Source organism: Callorhinchus milii, unplaced genomic scaffold (assembly GCF_018977255.1).
Source record: "Callorhinchus milii isolate IMCB2004 unplaced genomic scaffold, IMCB_Cmil_1.0 Scaffold24, whole genome shotgun sequence".
Classification (NCBI taxonomy): Eukaryota; Metazoa; Chordata; class Chondrichthyes; order Chimaeriformes; family Callorhinchidae; genus Callorhinchus; species Callorhinchus milii.
The window spans coordinates 3648535-3673603 of record NW_024704765.1 but is presented as its reverse complement, the minus strand read 5'-3'; the positions used below and the strand labels follow the sequence as shown (position 1 = coordinate 3673603).

The following is a 25069-nucleotide window of genomic DNA, read 5'->3' as shown; positions in this document are numbered from 1 at the left end:
CCCAAAAACCAGGCAGACAGAGACCTCAGCAGTGTAGGAAATATGAAACACAGATGGAGTGCTTGGGGAGCCTTACCATGGTGAGGCAGCGGCACATGTTGGCATAGGCGACTGAGAAATTGGGCTCATCAATAGCTTTCTCGAACACCAGGTTGATGACTCCCTTTAGTCGTTCCTCAGTATCAATGGTCAGCTCTTGAACTTGCTTCATCAGCTGCTGGAACATCTGAGGGGTCAGCTTGTTCAGAATGCTGCGCACTCGGCGGAACAGGTCCTGGGTTTTGTGAAAGAAATCGACATAAAATAATAATCCTTACAGTTAGTATAGTGGCTTTCATGTTAGGAAGATGTCCCAAAATACTTCACAGGATATACTGTAAAGCGCAGTGACCAGGTGTTTTGTGGGCGAACATGGCAATCAATTTGCGTACAACAATGTCTCACAAATAGTCATTAAGTAAATGACTAATCATATTTGGGGGATTGTTGGCCAGGAACCCGGGAAAGAAATTTCCTTCTCTTTTTCGAATAGTGCTATGGAATCTTAATATCCACCTGAACAGGCAGATAGGTTTAACATCTCATCCAAAACAGCACATCCCAGCACTGCATTGGAGTGTCAACACAACACACAAGAAAGTAACTGCCCAACTGTAAATTAGTGTAAACTGAAAGAAACTTAGCTAATACTAATTATTAAACAACCCTTCCATTTTTTTAATAACACCTAAAATGTCAAATCGCAATGTGCTTTATATTGTGATCATGTTGATTGACCAGATAGACAAGGCATCTAATTTAATGTCCCTTCTCTTTTCTAACAGGTTCACGGGATCTTTAACATCCATCTTAACAGGACCTCAGTTTGATGTCTCATCTAAAGAATGGCATCTCAGACAATGACAGACACTGTACATGTATCAGCACAGAAAGTGATCTCAGGGGTCGAGCCCAGCCTTCTAATCCAGAGTTCGTATTCCCATCAGATGGGGTTTGCATTGAAGCGCTCGGAGACGCTACCCCACGTGAAGAACCCTACATAAGTGCATATTGTTGTTGAAGATCAAATGCCTCTCGACACATGGCAATTCCTATTCTGCCGTTCGGTACAAAATACTATGGCAACAACCCAAATCCCTCATTAAACAAATGTCAAATTGCCAACAATTAACTGAAAATAATTCATCTTCTGTATGTAAAGAGTAGCCTGGTATCACCTCAGAGTGAGCAACACCTGGGGTCACTGCCCCTTTAAGAAATGCATACCCTGGTCAGGCGATCTCTTATTCTACCACCCCCACTGTTGGCAACACACCCAGTGTGTGCGCAGCGCATGAATGAGACCGTTATACAAGCATTCTGCCGGTCTCAACATTTAAGAGCAGTTTGTTATCTCCCAGCTGCACAACACACAATCCAGTGCAACCAACACACATTTCTCTGGGTGAAGAGGCTGAATATTAAACATGGCTATTTGTGTGCCTAGTGTTGTAAATAAAACTACTACCTGTTTTTTGGAATAGTAAGAGGTTCAGGCCAGCAGCACGACACTGCGTTCCCACAGAGGCTGGACCTATCAGATCAAGTGAGAGGATTTTTAATTCACGAAAACGGGAGGTGTGGAATTGGAAAAATTCTGCAACTGGATCTTCAGAACAAGCAACATGACCTACAGGGTGATTCCTGAACTAGATGGCGTACAGCTAGGATATAGAACGTGCTTCAATTCATTAAGGGAGGGAGGAAAATACAGGGGAGGTCAAACTGCAATGTTTGAATGTGGATTAGAGCAGAAACCTGGTTGTTAGAAGCTGTCGTATCGCTCTGCTTGAGGGAAAGGCATAAGGGGTACTTGGCAACTATGCATAACACATCACAAACAATATATATATGCCTGGATCCATTCACAAAATCCTTGATTATCTAACTCTGAGATGCACTTACTGCACTTGCATTGCCCATGCAGAAGATTTTTCAATGAATACCTCAGCGAGTTAAACTGTAAAACACATGGCATGTGCATTTGGACCAACCTGCGTTTTGTTCAGATCAGGTTCCTCCTGAACTGCTTCCCGTTTCCCGGTGGGTTTCCAGGCATTTTCTGATTTCTTCAGCTTCACATCATCATTGACGGATACGATGGGAATGATTTTCCTGGGCTCTCGTCTTTGCCCGTGTTGAGATCTCCTTGGTCCGACGACACTGAGCACCTACAAGTATGGCCAGTATTAACAAGAAGAACTGACAAGAGCATCTTTCACATCACCTACGATATGGAGCACTAAACATGTTAGGATGTTTCTAAGAGGGTATTCAAGGCAATACAATAAGACATATTGGAGGATATGGGCTGGAGAAAACAGTCCTTCACAATCTTCAACTTACCTTTTTTTTCTTGGCGTTTTCGAAAATATCATTCGAGTTTACTTCCTCAGTGCCATTTAGCCTCAATCCCTCTGTCTGAGCCCCGCCCAACTTTCAATGCCCACTTTAAGAACCATCTCTTTGTGTCTGCGCTTCCAATCATTCCCTCCCCAGGCTCAGGTGTCCAGTCAGTTGTGTGAAGTGCTTTGAGATGTCCCCCGGATGTGAAAGATGTGGTATCAATTATTATTATTGATGTGTTATAGCTCATGCACCCAACACTTAAAGATCATTGAGAAACAGAATCAATTTCTGAGCTGAAATAACTTACCGGTATCACTCGGGTACTCAGGACTGGCCTTCCAAAGTCCGCGTAGGAGGGTGTGAAGTCTGGTCCTCTGGTCAGCATCCGGGAAGGATCCAGTGGCCTTGAAATCGATTTAGTCTGGTTAACCTGAAAAGAAAACCTTGGTTATTGCACCACCACCACCAACAACTTGCACTTACATAGCGCCCTCCACGTAGGGTACCGTTTCAGAGCCTTTTGTACTAGGTGCAGAAGATGGACGGACTCAAACCCAAAAAACAAAAAAGCAAAATATTGGAAATCTGAAATAAAAGCAGAGTGTTCCCTGGGAGCACTCCCTGGAAACACTCAGTAGGTCAGGCAGCACCGATGGAGAGAGGAAAGTGAGTTAATGTTTCATTGTTAACAACACCACCTTGTTGAGATAGATGCTGCCTGACCTGCTGAGTGTTCCCAGAGACTTTGGACTCAAACCCAAACTAGGCCAGTCCAATTTGTGGACTGTACTGGGACTATCTGAAAGATGTGTTGCCAAAGGGTCAGAATAATGCCCCATCCCCCCGGGCTGCTATAGAAAAATATGATTCAATGCACATACAAGGGTATGTGCATCAAAAAAAATGTTGGTCACTTAATCACGACTGTTTGTGGGAATTGGCTGCCATATTTCACCTATAAACATGGTCAATTCATTTTACAGTATATTCTGTGAATTGCTGACACGTCAAGAAGACGTGATAACATACTGTATGAAATACAAGGATTTATTATTATTATCAAATGCACCAGAACATATTAATTTGCACTCTCACAGTACAACAACAACAAAATGACATTTGTATAACGCCTTTCACATTGGGAGGACGTCCCAAGGCACCGGACAGAGTTTTAGACCCGAGCTGGGGGTCAGGAACAGGGAGGGTGGAGGGCAGGAGTGGGGAAGAAGGGTGATCAAAAGCACGGTTGAAGTGGTGGATCTTGAGATGGGACTTGAAAGAGGCAAGGGAGGGGGCGAGGCGGAGGGACTGCGGATGAAGGTCCAGAGGTTGGGGGTAGAGTGCCAGAAGGCCCGCCAGACAATAGTGGGGCGAGCGAGTCAGGGGATGTAAAGTAGGCCTGCGCCCGTTGAGCGGAGGGAGTGAGCAAGATGGTAGGGGCCTAGAGCAAGACCATGGAGGGCTTTGAAGGTGAGGACCAGGATCTTGAACAATATCCTCTGTGTGATGGGAAGCCAGTGGAGTCGAGTGAGGATGGGAGTGATAGGGTCACGGAGCCTGATGTGGGAGAGGACACATTACAAGTACAGATTACTCTGATTATTTTGAAATAGATTATACAACCCTCTGCTTATTTAATATAGCTTTGCAATATCCAAATTAAACAGCTGCTCAATATGTTATTTCACAGAATAATTACAAACAAATTAACTCCTCACAAAATCTTCAAAAATGAATGGCTGTGTTTTCAGAGTCAGGGAGAGAGAGGGCTGGTTACAGAAGGAAAATGGCCCCAGAAAAATAGCGGCACTTTGCTCAATCAACTGTTCCATTCGGAAAGAAAAGATAACAATTGTGATATTCCCCAGCACATGCTGTTCATTGTTTAAGGAACAAGGTCAAAATCTGTTTTGAAATAATGAGAAATTAACCTACCCAAACCACTCACCAATGGTATTGCTCAAAACAGCTGAAAAGCCCCGGGTATTGTCATCTTGGGCTGCATTGCTAGGGTCAATATAGTTAGGGTCCATATAGCTCGGGGCAATGTAACTAGGGGCAATTTTATGCACCTATTTGAGCTTCTTAAGGGCATATTTCCCATGCTCTTCCCATGCTCAAACAATGGAGGTCTCGCTAAAATCTTTGGCTAATCCCATTATGCAGCCATGGAATGTGTTCAGAAATACTGTAATCCTGACCCACAGCCCCACATCACTGGGCCAGGGAACACAACCCACCTTGTCGAGAACCACGTCGGTGATGGCAGGCAAGCCCTCCGGCTTCTGGATGCTGGCCGGTATGAACTGGAAGCCAAGGAGGAACTCACGGTCATATCGCTTCTTACCCTCTGGATTGAGGGGCTTCCACTGCTCTGCAAGGACCCAAAATACATGTTCAAAATAAAACAAGAGGGTAGCAGGTTGCCCGAAGGCTTCACTTGTGTAAATTTAGCCATGGTTTAAAAACTAAAAGCAACTATAATTTTCATAGCATTTTATTGAATCAAATGTCTTGATTTCATCTTAAACTTAATTTAAGAAGCAGTCTGGTGTGAAGGGTGCTATATAAATGCAAGTTGTTGTTGTCTTCAAGGGTTTCATTCTCTCAAGTTTAGTGACTTTTTGTAAGGAAATGTTACAGCCATTTTATATACAAACCACCACAAAGTGAATGATCAAGTTATTTGGAGGGTTGCTGGCCAATCTCTTAACACTATTCTAATAGGCAGATGGGACTTGGCTTTACCAGCTCATTTGAAGGATGGCACCACCGACCATAGACTGTGAGATCAAGTCTCAAAATTTAACCTGAATGCAGAAAGGAGAGGGTGACCATCATCTAAATCTGCTCCCCCAACCTGGAACTTCTCATAGATAATGGTTACTTTCCCAGGACATCCCCATTGCAACCAAATGTACGTTAATGTGCGAACAGAGAATGGTAGAGTTGTGAACAATTTTTTTATACTCTTTAATTCCCAGTGCCTGTAAAAATCCCCAAATTGTCAGCCACTATATTTATAAGTAAATTCTGGTTAACAATTCCTCAGATAAAATTGGTCATTTGTCTTATGGCTGTTGGTGTGCTGTGCGCAAATTAGTTGCTTCATTTGCCTTGAAACACAGTCATTACACTTCACAGTAAATTCTGTGAAGGGCTTTGAGACATTGTGCTTCATGATAAGGTGCTATACCAGAATTATTACAAGACAAGTAAAAGGACAAATGCTTGCAGAGTTTTGAAAGACCACGGCTTCCCGGGCTCTATGAAGTTCCATTAAAACCAAAGTAGGAATGAGACGAATGTGGTTACAGAAATGCCTCTGTAAACCAAATACAATGTTAGTGCGGATGTTCACTAGAGAGAGCTCCCTTCACAAACTGAACGACTCTTTGAAGTTCAGGAACCTAAAATTCAATGAACATAGTGCCGCTGTCTCTCAATATTTTGTTTAAAGAACAAGTGTAGAGTTTACAGGGTGCAAACCGGGCTCTGGAGACACTAATCTGTGAGAGAGAAACCGAGAGGAGAGGAAAAGAGAAACAGGATGACACTGTGACAGCTTGTCTGCAGAGATGTGACACTGACAAGAAAACTACTTGCTTTCGTTAATTAGAATTGGCGTTGATACTATATTTTGAAACCAGTTACTTTTGTATTTAGGTTTTAGTTATTTTATTCCTTCATTCAATCCTTCATATTTTTATATTATACTATTTTATATTCTATTCTGAGCTATCTATATAGGTATAGGGAGTGTGGGGCATGTGATGTGACCACCAGGAAGGTGAAAGACAAATTGAATGGACCTCGGTTTTTTTTCGTCTAGCATTTGTGCTGTTCTTATGCTGTGTTTTATATATCTATATTATGATCCTATTCTTATAGACTAATACAATTATAATTGGGAAACTGATGAAAATGCTGATATTTCACTATATATAAGACTGAGAAACAAAATCCTGGTTTACCGATTGTCCATTGTGGGCAGCCTGATCTGACCTATTGTACCATCAGAGAGCAGCACAACAGGCCCAAGAGAAGCTTGGGTGCAGCTAAGATATGCCACTATTTTGGAAGCACATGAGCTATGGAGGCCATTCGACAATACCTATACATCTTCCAATCCTGCCTCTATGACTGTCAAGGGCAGTGTACTTCACATATACCCAGCCTCGTTTATGAAATTTTTTAAAATTTCACTAACAGGTCAGTTCCTATTTTAATATTACGTTTAATATTATTTTAATATTTTGAACCCTTGAATCGGGGAACCCCTTTTACTCTTCAGAACATAGTCCAAGCCTTGGTGGCCTCAATACCCAAAGACAAAGGCTTACCTTCTCTAACGCTGGAAGCCACTGTGTCCTCTGGGCTTTCTTTGACACCAGTGTCTGCACTTTCGTTTTCGGAGACAGTTTCTGATCCATTGTGTTCAGGTTCTGCTTCCCTCTCTCCATTTTCTTCCACGTATGCAGCCTTCTCGACATCCGTTTCCTCCGGGCTGAGGTCCAGGACTGCGGCCTCTGGTTCGGGCTCGGGCGTAATCTCATCTGGAACCTCCTCTTCTTCCTCTGCCTCCTCCTCAACCTGAGGCTGAAATTAAGTTACATTCCTCTCAAAATGGATTCTCTCTCCCAACAAAAAAACATTGTCAAATAGAAGTTAATGCTAAATATCACTGCAATAAATAAATTAAATTTAATTTTCAGAAAAATGTTGTTACTTATCAAATCTTATCAAACAGTAATTTCAACACTGAATCTACATGTACACTTCGATAGGATCACAAATGATGCGAGAACAGAAGGCACTGGGGATGAGGGAGGGAGGGAGGTCCAACAAAAGCGTTAATTCACTTTCTTCTCTCCGTAGATTTTGTCCACACACAACAAAGTGTTCTTTATTTAAAAAGGGGTTCTGTATCTATTTGAGGGCTCAGGAGTTATTCCAGTGATGAAGCTACCGTGACATTTGAGCATATGAATAAAATATTAGTTGGATTTTCCACTTCACACGACGCACACAAACACAGGCCGACTTGCACAATGTGCTGCATGCCATATATATATATATAAAACTATGTAATATTATTTAAGGGAAATGGTGATGCCTGCTTCTTTAAATGGATTCTGTAAGATTCCACGTTTCAGAAACTGATTGCAGCCGACAGGAGTTGCAACAAAGTGCATGCTTGATGGACAGTCAGGTAACAAACACAAAAAGCAGCCTGAGGAGTAAAATAACACGTGGCTCTAGTGTGGGGAAAAAACCCTCGCGTTCACATTACATGGTGGGCAGAATCACACGCCTATTATAAAGCAACGCTCGGCGCTCCTCGTGGTTGCTTTCTAATGGTCGTCACCTGGTACGTACTGACGTGTACAGAACTACTGTACAGTCAGGGTTGGTTTATATTTCTTTTCTAATGTAGTATTTGCTGCCAGTTGGTGCAGTTATGTGTGATTGTTATGTTTGATCCAATTGTTGTATATCTTCCATTGTTGCGTTCCTTATATGATCCTGGGATACGATTTTCTCAGAGCGGCTGATCGCCACAACGTAGTAGTTTGCAGAAGCTGTACATTCACACGCAATTAGATAGGGACGAGCTTTGTAAAGTTTTGCAGGTTTACAGGTCCAGCATGGCTAATCATAAATTAGACTGTGGTTTAATTCAGTGTGAGGTTAGGATACGGGGAGGGAACGATAAACCCGTTCCCCAATATCCATTACCCAGCGACTCAATCGCTGATCTAAAAAATATTCACATTCGTTAAAAAATATTCACATTCGGTTAGAAACAGATTTGGAGTTAGAAAGCTTACTGCCTAAAAGCTGATCCCCATTGGAAGTGGTTCTTTGGGACCTGGTGGAAGGGTTAATGGTTGTGCATTGTGATGATTCTTCGCAGGAAGTCGAAAGGGTTAAGTTGGCCGGCGCTGGGATTGCTATTGGTAAATGGACGGCAAATGTTGGGACGAGATGGAAAACCGCTCCATTTCCTGCAGAGCCATTTCAGCACAGGCTGCTGAGGAAACTGCTTTGCTGGAGTTGCTGAAGCATTTCCCATCAGACACAAAGGTGGTTATCGTTAGTGATTCAGCCTACGCGTGTCGAGCCTACATGAATGAATAAACTAAGTGGGGTTTTACCTACTTATTTTACCTACACGAGTAAGGGGTTATATAATTACGATGACCTATGAGAGACCTGGTAATCTCCACAATGTGATAAAAGGAACCAGGGAAATTCTAAGGCAATACTGGTGGCTCAATATCAAAGAAGGAGGTTAAAAACTACATGGTGGATTACATGCGGTGCATTCGAATTAATTCAAACTTAGTGCAATGGAATACTCAAACCGAGCAGGTCCAAATGGGACGCCCCTGGGTAAGGGTTTATTTAGATTTTATCGGACCTTGCCGAAAACGACCGAGGCAATCGCCATTCATTCGAGTTTGTTGATTATATGATTGGATTTACCATAGCCTACCCCTCTAAGCGGTGCACGGCTAAAACCGTATTTCAGACAATGGCAGAGCAGTTTATCCCCAGAAACAGGGTTATGAATATTCTCAACTCTGACCGTGGAATTCATTTCACAGTGGACATAATAAATCTGGTGACCCATAATTGGGGCATAATTTACATGAACCTTACCATCCAGAGAGTTCCGGAAAAGTTGAGAGGACTAATGAACTCATTAAAAAATGCCCTCAAAAAGGCATGTATCCAGAAAAGTTGCAGATGGGATAAGCAAATCGCTGGGTCTTGATGGGGCTTAACAACAGACCCCTCAGTGACAGACCAGGGTTGATACCGGTTTACCTCTTCCATGGAAGACAAATAATTACTCGCTTACATAGGAGCCATTGGAAATCTCTACTTCACAGCTGGAGCCGATATTATAACTTTAGCCGATATTATAACTCAGCATAACACATCACCAGTCTGAGAACACTTGTGACTACAAGCAAGGTGATTTGGTTACTTGGAAGACACATTACGCGTCTGGGAATTTACAAGAAAGATTCCACAAATCCAGCAAAGTTGTGGAAGTTCTGAATCCTAAAACCATAAAAATCCTCACTTCCAGAGGTAAACAGATAACAGTTTCGACCGACCAGGTCAAACGAGTAGTACAAGTTTGCCAAACCATTCAGATGTTGGGGAGACGATGGCGTGTGAGCCAACCCCTTTATCTGGGTTCAGGTATTGAAGAATGTGAGAATGCAGGAGCCATTCTAAAACTTAACTGTATAAACACCGGGGAGGCACTCAAATTGACCTGCTGATTATCAAATTTGTGTAATAATAAGCTGTTTTGTAAAACATAAGAATATGTTTTTTAACAGTGCTAAAAGGCACCAGGTCCAGCTGGGTCGGCAGAGGTAGATGAGTCACCGGACGGGATGCATCCTTGGTCACTGAGGGAAATAAGGGTGGAAATAACTGTGGCTCTGGCCACAATCTTTCAATTCCCCTTGGACACCGACCGGGGTGGTGCCAGAAGACTGGAGGGTTGTAAATGTTACTCCCCTGTACAATAAAGCGACAGAAAGATAAACCCGAGAATTGCAGGCCAGTCAGTAGTGGGGAAACTTCTAGAGACCATGATCCGGGACAAAATAAATTTTATTAAAAGACAGTGGTAGCGGATACAGAACTGTTTGGGAGACAGAAAGCAGAGAGTGGTGGTGAACAGTTGCTTTTCTGACTGGAGGGAAGTGTGCAGTGGTGTCCCTCAGGGGTCGGTATTGGGACCACTGCTCTTTTTGATCTATATAAATGACCTGAACTTGGGTCTAAGGAGTACAACTCCCAAGTTTGCAGATGATACTAAGCTCGGGAAAGTAGTAAACAGTGAGGAGGATAGTGGAAAACTGCAAGGGGACATAAACAGACAAAATGGGCAGACACGTGACAGATAAAGTTTAATATAGAGAAATGCAAAATGATGCATTTTGGGAGGAAGAATGAGGAGAGGCGATATAAGCTGATGGTACAACCTTGAAGGGGTTGAAGGAACAGAGAGACCTGAGGGTTCATATAAATAAATCTTTGAAGGTGGCCGGACAGGTAAGTAAAGCTGTTAAAAAATCATACAGGATACAAGGCTTTATAAATAGGGGCATAGAATACAGAAGTCAGGAAGTTATGATGAACCTTTATATAAAACACTGGTGAAGCCTCAGCTCGAGACTGTGTTTAGTTCTGGGCATCGAACTTTAGGAAGGATGTCAAGGCATTGGAGAGGGTGCAAAGGAGATTGACCAGAATGGCACCAGGAATGAGGGCCTTCAGTTATCAGGAGAGGTAGAGAAGTTGGGATTATTCTCCTTTGGAGCAGAGAAGGTTAAGAGGAGACTTAATAGAAGTTTTCAAAATTATGAGGGGATTCGATAGAGTGAACAAGGAGAAACTATTCCCACTGGCGGGTGGGTCGGTAACCCGAGGGCACCGATTTAAAATAGTTGTTAAAAGAAATAAAGGGGAGGGAGGAGAAATGTTTTCAAGCAGCAAGTTGTTGGGATCTGGAATGCATTGCCTGAAAGGCCGGGGGAAGCCGATTCATTAACAACTTTTAAGAGAGTAGATAATTATTTGGGGAGGACAAGTTTGCAGGGCTATGGGGAGAGAGCGGGGGAATGGGGTTGATTTGGAAGTTCTTTTAAAGATCCGGTACAGTCATGGGCAGAATGGCCTCCTTTCGTACTGTATCATTCTATGATGATTCTGTGAAGTCTCTGTGAGCAAAATACCGTATGTAAGTTTCTGTCTTCTAGCTGAACTGCATGAGGTTTACTGAGAAAGAGGGAGAGAAAACAGCAACAGACATCCTGGCAATAGCAATACAACACAACAGAAAGTTTTGTGACAGATTATATAAAAGTATATATTATTGTGTATGTAGTATTGTGTTGCCAGTTGCCAGAACCATCACAAAATCCCCCAAAATCATTGAGAAGCAGTTCAAACTACTGGCAATGCTTGTCCAGGAATTGGGGCTGGGGAATCAAGTAAACCATTTAGGCTGCAGTTTCCCAGCAAGTAGCCAATGGAACGATAATGGCCATCAAGATTCCAGGATAGTTAGTTACAGATAGATAGTTATAGGATAGCGATCATCAATGCACTTTACTCCAGCTGCCCACCATCCCAGGCGCCCCGTTAAGCTATTAATTGCACCAGCGCATTAACATGATTGACACCGAAATCCCTGAGCTATTCTGCTTAAATGTGATCATCGGGTGGGATAATACTTAAGTCAGCATTTTTAAAGCATTAAATTAGCTGAAGTAGTAACAATCACTAGGATTGTTTTTAAAACATCTGTTCTGTATTTAACACTAACAAGATTTTCCTAAAATCCCAATTTCTGTCACCCCTTTCAGCACCACAGCCACTGAGTGGATGCAGTGTTGTTTTATATTTGCCTAACCTCACTGTGCACCTGTCATCTCGAGCCTATTACTTGCCTAGATTGGAAGAGACACACAGAGGGATGGAGACACACAGAGAATGAAAGAGGACAAGAGGCCAGCCAAGAGCAATGATGGTGAACTTTTGAACACGCTTCTGCTTCCACTAGGGCTGAATGTGCTTCCTTCTCAATGTTATTCTTAGGGAAAGTGTAAGGTAATACCCACAATCTTTGGTCATCAAATCCAGAAATGTAAATAATTGCCAACAGGTTTATTACCAACTACCCCCCCTCCCCGGCCGCCCACCCCCACACACATGCACACTCCAAACCTATGCAGCATTGAGTGAATAAAATAACAATCTCTTACCTCTTTATTCACCTCTTGCAAATCCTCCTCTGGTTCGTTGCACTCGTTTGGATTCTTCGGCATCTTTGGTGCAGTAAGAGAAGTCTGGACTGTAATACAGGTTGAGGCCCATTACTCGCTAACACACTTGGCTCAGCAGCAAATGGCTGAAGTCAATGGAATTCACTAGTTTTCTATTCATGAAGCTCAGAGTTAAACACACATCAATCTTTAAAGTTAAAACATAATTCAAAGGCTCTGCACTAAAACATAGAGAACAAGTAGCATTTTAACAAAGCAGAAGTGCAGACGCTTTTTACATGACTGGTTTGTCTCCAGACGATGTGTCTGGATGTAGCAAAGACCCGATTCAGGATCGGTTTTCCAGTTGCTTCCGTGCACCACAGATCAGACCGTGATGTAAATAAAGCCAGTGATACACAGGCAGCCAGTGGACAGAACGTTCCACATGGATGTAATCAATGATCATATATACAAGTTCTGATTTTTTTTTACAATGTTCTCTTGCTGAACAATGGTAGTGGAATCGGGGGAGTGAAAGCGGAGAGAGAATTCAGTAACAGACTTTGGTAAATGGCACATTTCATCTATATACACAAACACACATACATGTTTCCCCCACAAATACAGTCAACTAACTTCACTTTATTCTGTGAAGCGCTTTGAGACGTCTCAACGACGTGATAAGGCGCTATATCAAATGCAAGGATTATTATTAATACTATAAAATACTGACTTTTGATCCTGTGGAGAGCGTGGCAATATAAAAGTGGTACAAGATACAATTCCGTGAGTAAATTTGGCCATTTAAGTGTTATTGGATGCAAAATATTGCAAACTGGATGAACTAAACAGTTGAATTATTGCTGCTTTCTGCCAGTTGCATTCTGAAAAACATCACTGCATTTTACATGGAACATATACATTTTCAACAAATATTAAGCTACTTGGAAATCCAAATTTAAGATAATTGCAAAATATATTTGCTAAAGGAGCACATGTAAAAAGCATATCATTAAAAGCTCGGACTGGAAACTGGAGTCCGTTTTTCATGACTATTCAAACACATATATTCTTGTAATTCAAGACTGCTATTTTAGCAACATTCAGCTTCCACTGAGAAACTTGCATCAAGCTACACGCCACGCAGAAACTATTGCACCTTTAACCTGTACATACAGGGTGAGCAAAAACCTTTCACTTTAAGCAGAGTTTCCAGTTAACCTGTCCCATCAGCACCCAAATGCAAAAGCCATACGTTTATTTTTAAATAATGGGAATGTTAAGTCAACAACAAAATTCCATTTATCCAGTGCCTTTCACTTCAGGAGAAAATCCCATGGTGCTAAAAGACACAAGTAACGCGAGGGTGTGAAATCATCCACTCAGTAAAAACGGTTCCAAAAGCTAATATCTTCTCACTTGCTATGTCATTCCTTAAACTGAGTTCTGCAGATATGTTATCAAATGCAATTAAAAAAGTACTCAATAGTAATAAAAATTGAACAGTAAAAATGGGTAAGGGACAACATCTGAACACACCATCCAGAAACTGAATCTAGATTCACATCGCATATTTTTATTTTGAAAATTCTTAAATTGGGTATTAAGCTCTTTTTAAGAACGGTAGAAAACCAACGTGTAAATCAAGAATTTTACAAAATCTTAGCACAGTCAAATATTCAGACAATGGTCTTAAATGTTAAAACGTTGCAGTCACTGAGCCTCAATCTTCTCAAGTGCAAATGTACTGGGGCCTCACACCCACACAGATAACAAAAAGCATTTTATCGATCACCTTTACCATAGGAATGCTGAATTATAAATAACTCATCCCCTGCAACATATAATATCCATTAGCTCCCCAATACACACTGTATAATCCCTGTTAACTCTAGTATGAGACTCCTTCAACTCCCTGATACCAAGCTCCAAATGCTCGATATAATTCCAGACAACTCAAAACCAGGTTCCAAATAGCCAAATCCATCAGCCGAACAACATGTTGTGCAAACTCCAACTTGAGAATTTCAGAAAACTCATGACAGTGAATTGACAGCACATGTTAATGGTGATAATAATAATCCTTGCAATAGATATAGCGCTTTTCACATCTTCAAGACGTCTCAAAGTGCTTCACAGACTATACTGTAAAGTGAATTGACTGTATATTTGTGGGCGAAAACGCAGCAGCCGATTGCACACAGCAGCGTCCCCACAAACAGTCGTGGATTGAGTGACCAAATTATTTTTTTTTTGAGACATTATTACCCCCGGAAAAGTAATCTGCCAGTTGACTAACGACTGGGTTCCTTCTTGCTGCGAGGTAAATGTGAAGTAAGGAAACTTGCCCAACATTTGCCCACAAATATACAGTCAATTCACTTTACAGTGTGTTCTGTGAAGCGCTTTGGGACGTCCTCCCGACGTGAAAAGCGCTATATCAAATGCTATATCAAATTATTATTATTATTGCTGGGAATCAAACCCAGATCTCTCGCATGCGAGGCGAGTGCCCTAAACACTGAGCTCCAGGACTCCATGATCTGTGTAAAACTGGATTTGCTCGTTTACCTGCTGTCCAATGTGGAACTACCTGCGCGAGGATGTTACGTATTCTGTCTGGCCAAAGCTAATGTTCTGCTTCAATGGTGGCCAATCTTTTTGGTCGGACAACAAAATAAATATTTTTGATTGAATATTTCTGGATTTATACCAGAAATCAAGTGGGGGCGGGAGGGGGGGCCTTACCTCACCCTCACACTACCCATCATCAACCTTACCATCACCTCACCCACCTCCACCCCCTCACCATCCTCAACCCCATGCCACCTCCCAACCTCACCTCATCCCACCTGACCCTCACACTCCACCTCACCTTCATCCTCAACTCACCATCACCTCACTCTCACCCACACCCCCACCGGACTCACCCTCACCTCAGCCTCATCCCACCGCACCCTCATCACCCTTACTTCACTCACACCCTCATTTCCACATCCACCTCATCCCACCTCACCCTTACCCTCACTTCCCTCAAGCTACCTCACCTTCACCCCACCTCACCCTCACTCACCCCACCTCACTTCTCACTCCACCTCCACTCTCACCTAACCCTCAACCACCTACACCCTCACTCAATGCCACCCCACCCCCTAATCCCACCTCACCCTAAGCCCACCACAATTCACCCTCACCTCAACCCCACTCTCACCGTCACGCTCAACCCCACCCTCGTCACACCCTCACCTCACCCTTAACCTCAACTCATCATCACCTCACCCTTATCTATCCTCCATCTCACCATCACCTCATCCTCACTCCACCTCACCCCCATCTCAAGATCATCCTCATCCCAACTAACCCTACCCTCAACTCACCATTACCCCCACGTCACCATCACCCTCACCCCATCCTCAACTTCACCGCATCCTACCTCACCCTCAACTCACCTTCACCTCACCCTCACTCCAACTCACCTCATCCAACCCACACCTTCACCTCCAACCACATCCTCACATCCCCCTCACCTCAACTTCACCCCACCTAACCCTCACACTCTCGTGCTTCATCACATCTTCGAGACATCTCAAAGCGCTTCACAGAATATAATATAAAGTGAATTGACTGTATTTTGTTGGCAAAAAGCACAAAACATGCAGCTGTATAAGCACCTGATTTTTAAAAAAAAATCACACACAAGGAACCTGGGAAATGAAAAGGACAATTTTTAAAACAATAAAAAGCAACAACAAGAAGAAGATTACATTTGTATAGCGCTTTGCACGTCGGGAGGACGACCCAAGACGCTGGACAGAGTATAGCATTTCAGACCCAAGCTGGGGTTGAGGGGGTAAGGGAGGGGAGGGGAAGGGGGATGGGCGATGGCATGGTCGAAGAGGAGGGTCTTGAGGCGGGACTTGAAGGAGGTAGCGAGGCGGAGTGACTGGGGGATGGAATTCCAGAGGTTGGGGGTAGAGCGGCTAAAGGCTCTCCCGCCAATGGTGGGGCGGGTGGGTCGGGGGACGTGGAGCAGGCTGGAGCCGGCTGAGCGGGCGGGTTGGTAGGGGGTTAGGAGGTTGCAGAGGTAGGGTGGGGCGAGGCCATGGAGGGCTTTGTATGTGAGGACCAGGATATTGAACTGGATCTTCTGAAGGTTAGGGAGCCAGTGGAGTCGGGTGAGAGTGGCTAAGATCTGTTAAAGTAGGGAAGCAGAATCCCTGTGTGTTTTAAGAAGCGAAGATAATTTGATGCAGAAAGTAACAAACGTGGAGCGACCACTGGCTCAATGTGGCACCAGCAATAATCTGAGAACAATGTCTTCTTGTTATTCTCCCTCCTGCTCAGGACACAAACAACATGAGAACCAAGCGGTTACAATTCCACAAAGCATTGTACGGAGCCTTGCACAATACCCTACTTAGCGATAGAAAGAACTCGCCTTTTTATTGTGATTTATTATATTGAAAAATCTCAGGAGTTTTACACTGTTTGACTTTTCCCAGCAAACAGGGTAGCCATTGTTTTGCACATCTCAAATTCCCATCTTTGACCCCCCCCATCAGCTGTTGATCCAGCACACGTTAAGACCAATTTTCATATTAGAATACACATGCACTTGAGAAAACAAGTCTCATTTTTCTATTGTATTTTATTATATCCATGATTTTTGTATCGTGTGGCGAAAAGAAACTTGCCCCACATTTCTCCCTGCACGGGAATCAAACCCAGGTCTTGTCGCCTGAGAGGCGAGTGTTGTGATCACTAAGCTACAGGACTCCACATATATAGCATCCTGATTGAGCGTTTCACAATATTAGGGTTGAAAGCCGAGTAAAGGAAAAGACGGAGGAAAATGACCATATGTGTTGTCGAGGAGGTAGGATTTAAGGCAGGATTGATTTAGAGAAGGTGAGACAGAGTGATAGAGGGAGGGCGATCCTGAGGTTAGGATCACAGTGGTTTCTTCCCTTTGAGGAATCAGTGGCAAGGGGATATGGTCTCAGGATTATTAGCAGAGCGATTAGAAGCAATTTGGAGTCCTGTAGCTCACTGGTTAAGAGCGCTTGCCTCGCAAGCGAAAGACCTGGGTTTCAATCCCGGCAGGGAGAAATGTTGGGCAAGTTTCCTTACTCCACGTGCCTCTGTTTTCCTAGCAGTAAGTAGGAACCCGATTATTAATAGATTGGCAGATTGCTTTTCTTGGGGTAATAATTCCTTAAAAAAAAGATGACTTCAATCCTCCATTGTTTGTGGGACGCTGCTGGGTGCAATTGGCTGCTGCGTTTCACCCACAAAATATACAGTCAATTCACTTTACAGTTATATTCTGTAAAGCGCTATGAGGGGCGCTATATAAATGCAAGTTGTTGTTGAGACCATGTAAAGCCGTATAAGTGACCTTATGATGCAAATATGATGAACAGTGTACAACAGTGTGCAAGATGCTCTAGTTCAGTCTGATAAAGGCAAGATTTTAACAGCAGAATTAATTAAAAAGTCAAAACAAAAGGATAATTTAGAACAAAACGTTAGTATTGGCACAGATCATTTTGTGTGCTGAATTGTTTTGTTTTTATGGTTGGGCAGAAGTTTCATTCATTTATTCAATAAAATAACCCGCTTTCGCTGGACTAACTGTTCAACAACTTGCATTTAGACAACTCCTTTCACACAAAACAAACGTTTTGAACTGATTCACAAAATATTATGAGAAATAAAGTGAATAGTTTTACAGAGGTAAATGCAGCAATGAATCTTCCCCCAGCAATGTTCCACAAACAATGAGGTGAGTAGCCAATTCATTAGAATTTGGGGATAACATTTGGATCAGGAAGAAAATATAAATCAGAATGAACCAGGTTAAAAAAAACAACAGTCCACGTTTGGGTGAGGTTGCAAGAACAATTATCTTAATCACAGACAAAATGAACCTAAATCGAAGCCAAATTCAGAAGGATTGAACTGGAAATCTATGTAATAAAGCGGATTACTATATTAGCGGTAGTATTTAATCTAGAAGTCACATTATGTTGTGGAGTTCTACCAGGATCTAGTTCCTCCACTGACATAAAACGCAAACCTGAAACATGCAAGCACTCAGTCAATCAAAGTCGACCAGCAGCTCTTCATTGAATCTGGAGTCGAATGTAGAAGATTTGGGAATCTCCATTCCCACCGGAATACAGGTGTGTCTCAGGCCAATCCTTGAGCACTCTAATCCATCTTTAACTAAAGGGTGGCTTCTGCTATCTCCCTACCCTGGCTATTCAGCAGTTTTGCCCAACCACAGGCCCCAGTCTGGCCTCTCAGGAGGCTCAAATAACACCTCTCACTCTCTCCGTACAATTGCAAATTAGATGCAATTTAGATCTCAAAATACTCACCTTGTTTCTAAAATAATAATCAAAGAATCCTCTTCACAGCTACAAAAACATTCCCTCCTACATTACTTTCAGGAAATTTACAACATGCAAAGAGCACATAGATAACATTTACACGATGCTTTGCCCTCAAACGACTGCAAGAGAAAAAAAACGCCATGATCAAAGTTGTGACATTTGACAAAAAGCTCTCTTCCTATTCATGGTGAACCTACCAGGTACAGGCTCGGGGCTTTTTCTGGAGTTCAAGTGTTGAGATTCATTTTCATCTACCTCTTTCTCCTCCACTTCAGCAGACTCTTTGTCCTGCACCTCTTCTTCCTGGGCATCGCTGACAGAAGTGCTCTTACCATCATCCGCCTCCATGGCCTCTTGTGGAGATAAGTCTGTATCGGCAAGGGAAGGTGGCGACTCTACCCCAGCCTCTGTCCGGTGCTCGGCAACCTCCCCCTCAGTGGGTGATGGAGGCAGTTCCTGGGCTATACTTTCCAAGGGGCTAACCGACACCTCCCTCTCCTCAATGCCATTCACATCCGTATTGGTGACAGCCTCTGGGGAGACAAGTACTTCCTCAGGCAGATCTGTGTCCACTTGCTCTTTTTCACTGCTATCGTCAATTTCTGGATGCAAAACTAAGTTGGGGGCAGATTCCTCCTCCTCTTTGGGAAGAGATGGGGCTGTCTCATCAGTGGAATCGGAGGCTGGGAACACAGAGTCACTGGGAGCAGAAGTCTCCTCGGTCTCCAAGGGGGCAAAGTCAGGAGGTTCCTCTTCTGTCTCTTTCTTTTCTATGACTTCTTCCTCCCGGATGCCTGGTGACGTGCTTTTCACCACTGCTTCCTGCTTTGGTTTCTCATCTGTCAAAAAGCAACACCCATTAGTAGCTGTAGCCATGGGAAATGCATACATGTCTGCAACAATGGTAATTTGTATTCAGCACCATAAGGAAATGCAAAATACAAAGGTGCAATTACAGAAATGCAGTCAGGCCAACTTGCCTACAAATGAAGCAGTACACTCTTACCCCTGGAGTTAATTACTTTAATTCTAATTCTAATTCATTGCTCTTTCTCCACTGTATTTCACTGATGATAATAGCCTCTCTGCTGCCTTCGACACTGTTGATCACTCAATCCTCCTCCACCACCTCTCCTCTCACCTTCATGGTTCTGTTGTTGCGTAGTTCAGATCCTATCTCTCACACAGTCTCCACTTCATCTGCACAAACAGCTTCCCCTCTAGCCCCCGCACCGTCTCATGCAATGTTCCTCAGGGCTCTGTGCTTGGTCCCCTCCTCTTCAAAATGTATATGCTCCCTTTTGGTGACATCATCTGCAGACACGAGGTCAACTTCCACATGTATGCAGATGAGACCCAACTCTATCTCTCTGCCTCCACCCTTGACTCCAGGACCCACTGCTGTCCTGACAGAATGTCTGTCAGACATCAAGTCCTGGATGAGTGCTAACTTTCTTGTTTAACGACAAGACCGAGGCTCTCCTGATTGGCACCAGTCAGCGGCTCTTCACCTCAGGCGCTGACAGCATCACCATCCATGGTTGGACCCTCCACCTTTCTAAGCCAGTCCAGAACCTAAAGCCGATGAAACCCTCATGTACGCATTCATCACATCTAGACTCGACTACGCCAACTCCCTGCTTGTTGGCCTCCCCAACTCTTCCCTCCACAAGCTGCGGATCATCCAGACCTCTGCAGCTTGTGTCCTCTCCCGTACCAGGCTCCTTGACCCCAATCATCCCCATCCTCACCTGGCTCCACTGGCTCCACATCGCCCCCAGAGGATAGTGTACAAAATCCTTGTCCTCACCTTCAAGGCCCTCGATGGCCTCACCCCTCTCTACCTCTACGATCTGCTAACCCCATATCGATCTGTCCGCTCCCTTTGATCAGCATGCTGTGGCCTGCTCCATGTTCCCCGCCTGGACCCCCCACCTACCAACCCCAATCGGCGGTCAGGCCTTCAGCCTTTCTGTCGCCACCCTATGGAATGCCATCCCACATTCCCTTCGCCTTGCTCCCTTGCCTCCTTCAAGGCGTGTCTCAAAACCCTCCTCTTCGACTGCGCCTTCAGCCACCCTCCCCGATCCTGACCCCCAGCTCAGGTTCAAATCCCTGACTAACCAGCGCCTTGGTACGTCCTCCCGATGTGGAAGGTGCAGTACAAATTTAATTTTGTATTGTGTTGTAATAGCTCCTCCACTGGAGCTAACCACAAGGATTCCAATTCCCTGCTTTGTTTGCACCTTTTTATATTCTCCCTCTTCAAATACTGAACCAATTTCCTTTGTAACGTTTGTAATGTTTACTGCCTCACTTACAGCAAGACACGTTATAATAACCCTCTACCTGAAAAAGAAACTTACTTCCTTTCCTACTCTGTCCCCAACTTCTGGAACTCCATCCAGGAGTCCCTCCACCTCACCCCCTCCCTTGCCTCCTTTAAAACCCATCTCAAGACCTTCCTCTTCGACCTTGCTTTTGATCAACCTACACCCCCTCCCGCCCCCACTCTCTTGAATCCTGACTCCCAGCTTGGGTCCCAAACTCTGACTGTTCAACGCCTTGGGACATCCTCCCAACGTGAAAGGTGCTATAACAACATCAACAACAACTTGGATTTATATAGAGCCCTCCACGCCGGACGGCATCTCAGAGCGCTTTACAGTAACGGATCCCAGGACCAAGCCAGGGGGAGGGGGAGGAGCCAGGGGGAGGCGGAGGAAGGTGACCAAAGGCGCGGTCGAAAAGAAAGGTCTTCAGCAGAGACCTGAAAATGGGAAGGGAGGGAGCGAGACAGGGGGAGTGAGGAAGGGAGTTCCAGAGCCTCGGGGCATAGTGGCCGAGGGTGGAGGTCAGACCCGGAGGAACGAAGGCAACGGGTACTGTTGTGAGGAGAGAGGTCAGAGGTAGGGGGGTGCAGAGGAGTGCAGGGACTTGAATACAAGGGTGAGGATCTTGAAGTCGATCCTCTCTGGGATACAGTCTGACAAGGATTGGGGTGATTGGGGAACGGAGTTTCATGGGGGCGAGAATGTGGATGGCAGAGTTTTGAATGATTTGGATTTTATGGATGATAGTGGATGGGAGACCGGCGAGGGGGGCATTATAGTCCAGCTGAGAGGTGACAAAGGCAGGGTTTCAGCAGCTGTTGGGGAGAGGTATTGGCGGAGACGGGCATATAGACATGTCATTTTGTTGTTGTTGTTTTCTAACTGGATGAAGGTAGTGCAGTTGATGTAGTTTATATGGATTTTCAAAAGGCATTTGATAAAGAGATTTGTAACAAAATAGAAGCCCATGGTATTAAAGGGACAGTAGCAGCATGGATAAGAACTGGCTGTGAGACAGAAAGCAGAGAGTGGTAGTGAACGGTTGTTTTTCTGAGTGGAGGGAAGTGTGCAGTGGTGTCCCCAGGGACCACATTGGGACCACTGCTGTTTCTGATCTATATAAATGACCTGGACTTGGGTATAGGAAGTACAATTCCCAAGTTTGCAGATGATATTAAGTTAGAAAAAGTATCAAACAGTGGAGGATAGTAGCAGACTGCAAGAGGACATAGACAGACTGGTAAAACGGGCAGACATGCAGCAGATGAAGTTTAATGTGGAGAAATGCAAAGTGATTCATTTTGTGAGGAAGAATGAGTGGCAATATAAGCTGATGGTACAATCTTAAAGGGGGTGAAGGAACAGAGAGCCCTGGGGTTCATATAAGTAAATCTTTGAAGGTGGCCGGACAGGGAGATAAAGCTGTTAAAAAAGCATACGGGATATGAGGCTTTATAAATAGGGGCATAGAATACAAAAGTCAGGAAGTTATGATGAACCTTTATAAAACATTGTGAAGGCCTCAGCTGGAGACCATGTTCAGTTCTGGGCCCCACACTTTAGGAAGATTGTCAAGGCACTGGAGCAAAGGAGATTGACCAGGATGGGACCAAGAATGAGGGCCTTCAGTTATCAGGAGAGGTAGAGAAGCTAGGGTTATTCTCCTTGGAGCAGAGAAGATTAAGAGGAGACTTAATAGAAGTTTTCAAAATTATGAGGGGATTCGAGAAGAGTGAACAAGGAGAAATTATTTCCACTGGTGGGTGGGTCGGTAACTCGAGGACACAGATTTAAAATAGTTGTTAAAAGGAAGAGGGGAAGTGAGGAGAATTTTTTTCACACAGCGAGTTGTTGAGATCTGGAATGCATTGCCTGAAAGGCTGGGGGAAGCCGATTCGATAACAACTGTTAAGACAGAAGTAGATAATTATGTGGGGAGAACAAGTTTGCAGGGCTATGGGGAGAGCGCGGGGAAGTGAGTTTGATTTAGAAGCTCTTTTCAAAGAGCCGGCACAGACACGATGGGCCGAGGCCTCTTTGTGTCCTGTATAATTCTATGATTCTGCGAATGCCTTCAGTGCCGAACATCAATAATAAAACTCCGGGTTCCTCATTCCTATTATGTCTGATTTCCTTCCTGAATGGAGTTCCCCCACTCAGCGTGTTATACCATTAGTGGATGGAGCCTCATTTGTGGCTGAAAGTGCTTATGAAATGAGAAATTTCTGACTTTTAAACAGTATCACACATTTAATCTTTACTATTTCTTTAAGCTAGGAGTGCCCCATACCTGCTTTCAGCTTTATAAAATCAGCTTCAGTCCGTCCCACTGAAACAAAACAGAAACAAGTCATGCACCAACAAACTTTGCTTGAACGTTATGCAATCACATCTGCTATTTGACCGTTTTCTGTATTGAAAAATCCATTTTACATTTGCCCAGAATACTTAAAAATATCTAAAATGTCTCCAATTTAATCAGTGGGATTTCTCACTAAGCTGGGCATCATTCTGCTCAGCTTATCTTTATAGTTCCACAGCTACATCAATCTCACCAGTAGAACGAGCTTTTAAGACAAGCTGTTCATTTTATATACATGACACTGTGCACAGAACACTGCAGAGAAAATAATAATAATAATCCTTGCATTTGATTATAGGGCCTTATCACATCTTCAAGACGTCTCAAAGCGCTTCACAGAATATACTGTAAAGTGAACTGACTCTTTATTTTGTGGGTGAGACGTGGCAGCCAATTGCGCACAGCAGTGTCCCACTGGATTGAGTGACCATATTTTTTTCTTTGAAGGGATAACTCCACTGAGTATATTAATTTCCCAGAATTTGTGAAGCTGCAGCAATTGTGGTATAAACTAATCAAGTCCAGTGGATAATAATAACAATAAATAATAACAATAATAATGATTAACAATATAGTAACAATAACAAAAACAACGCCAGTAACAATAAATAATAAGGAGAAAGTCCATATGGAGTTAAGACCAAAAATAAGCCACACCTCTGGGGAAAGAAAATCACCCATGTCTCTGGGGGTGAATAATGTTGAATAGCACACAATCTAATCTGCAGTGTTAATAACTGAACAAAACCAATGTCATGCCTTACCTGTTGTCATCAGGTGAAGTTCATTTCACTTTTTAATCACCATTAATGGATACATTCTATTTACAGAAGATTATATGGTTATACGTGGCTGTCAGGTAACCTTGTGAAGGTTCTGCCTGATATTGCAGAAAACTGAACAGACCAGAAGGTTTCAGATTGGATTCTGCTCTGGGCCCTATTAACTAGGCAATAGAATTAGCTTTCAAGCTTCTGGAAGTAACCTCAAGAAAGGAAATTGTGAGTACTTTGTAGATCAAATAGAAATCTGTACCTTTACTGTACACAACAATACAGGCTATTACCTGCCGGTTAATGAGATGTAGAATGATGAGAGTAACGAAGGCATTTGTGTATTATTATAGCACTTTCATATCAAAAATCCTCGAAAGGACCTAGCAAATGATTACCATCAAAAGTAGTGACTGTGTTTGTACATACATGCCACAGCTCTTAACCACAGCAAAGTCCAACACCTAAAAGTGATTATTTNAAAAAACACCTGGTCCATCCGCGTTCCCAAGGGTTCAGTAGGTTTATTCCCCCCCAGCTCGGATTTGTGCTCTGTACTGTCAAACACTTTGGGACAGTACATTGCGTGACGGGCGCTATATAAATATAGAAGTCCTTTGAGTAGCTGGAACAAAAAAAGCAGAAAGTTGCAGCTTCAAATTCAGTTAAGTGAACTCAGCTGACGCATAAGTGAGAGGCTTAACTGAACCCAGGTGAGGGAATGGGGAACAGAAAAGTTTTCTAGGGGTCTTGATCACTATCCAGTATCCATTGGGGTCAAATAGCTGGCTGACTCCTTGGTACAGGAGGGCAACAGGAGGTGCCTGCAAAACTGCACCTCCAGAAGGCAGGAGAAGGGAAGGGAAGAGAAAGAAAAACATTCTTCAGTTCAAGACTCAATCTAAAAAATGAATACATTTCACCCTTTGTGACCCATATTGTACAATGTGATAAACGGCTTGTTTGCTTTATCAAGTCGAAAAAGTGTTGACTCTCCAGGGGAGTATTTTGG

The 25069-nt window shown here is 43.5% G+C and overlaps 1 protein-coding gene across 2 annotated transcripts in view; it reads right to left on the bottom strand.

Annotated features, from left to right (window-relative positions):
* The window catches only part of LOC103181383 (eukaryotic translation initiation factor 4 gamma 3), a 122240-nt gene that overhangs the window by 24975 nt on the left and 72196 nt on the right, over positions 1-25069 (bottom strand). For both annotated transcript variants that reach the window (XM_007897827.2, XM_007897830.2), the window contains 8 exons: positions 23213-23251; positions 18787-19428; positions 12189-12277; positions 6732-6987; positions 4629-4762; positions 2696-2818; positions 2034-2210; positions 77-274 (listed from right to left, as the gene is read on the bottom strand). In XM_007897827.2, coding sequence (XP_007896018.1) covers positions 77-274; positions 2034-2210; positions 2696-2818; positions 4629-4762; positions 6732-6987; positions 12189-12277; positions 18787-19428; positions 23213-23251 — 1658 coding nt within the window. The remainder of the gene's footprint in view (positions 1-76; positions 275-2033; positions 2211-2695; positions 2819-4628; positions 4763-6731; positions 6988-12188; positions 12278-18786; positions 19429-23212; positions 23252-25069) is intronic.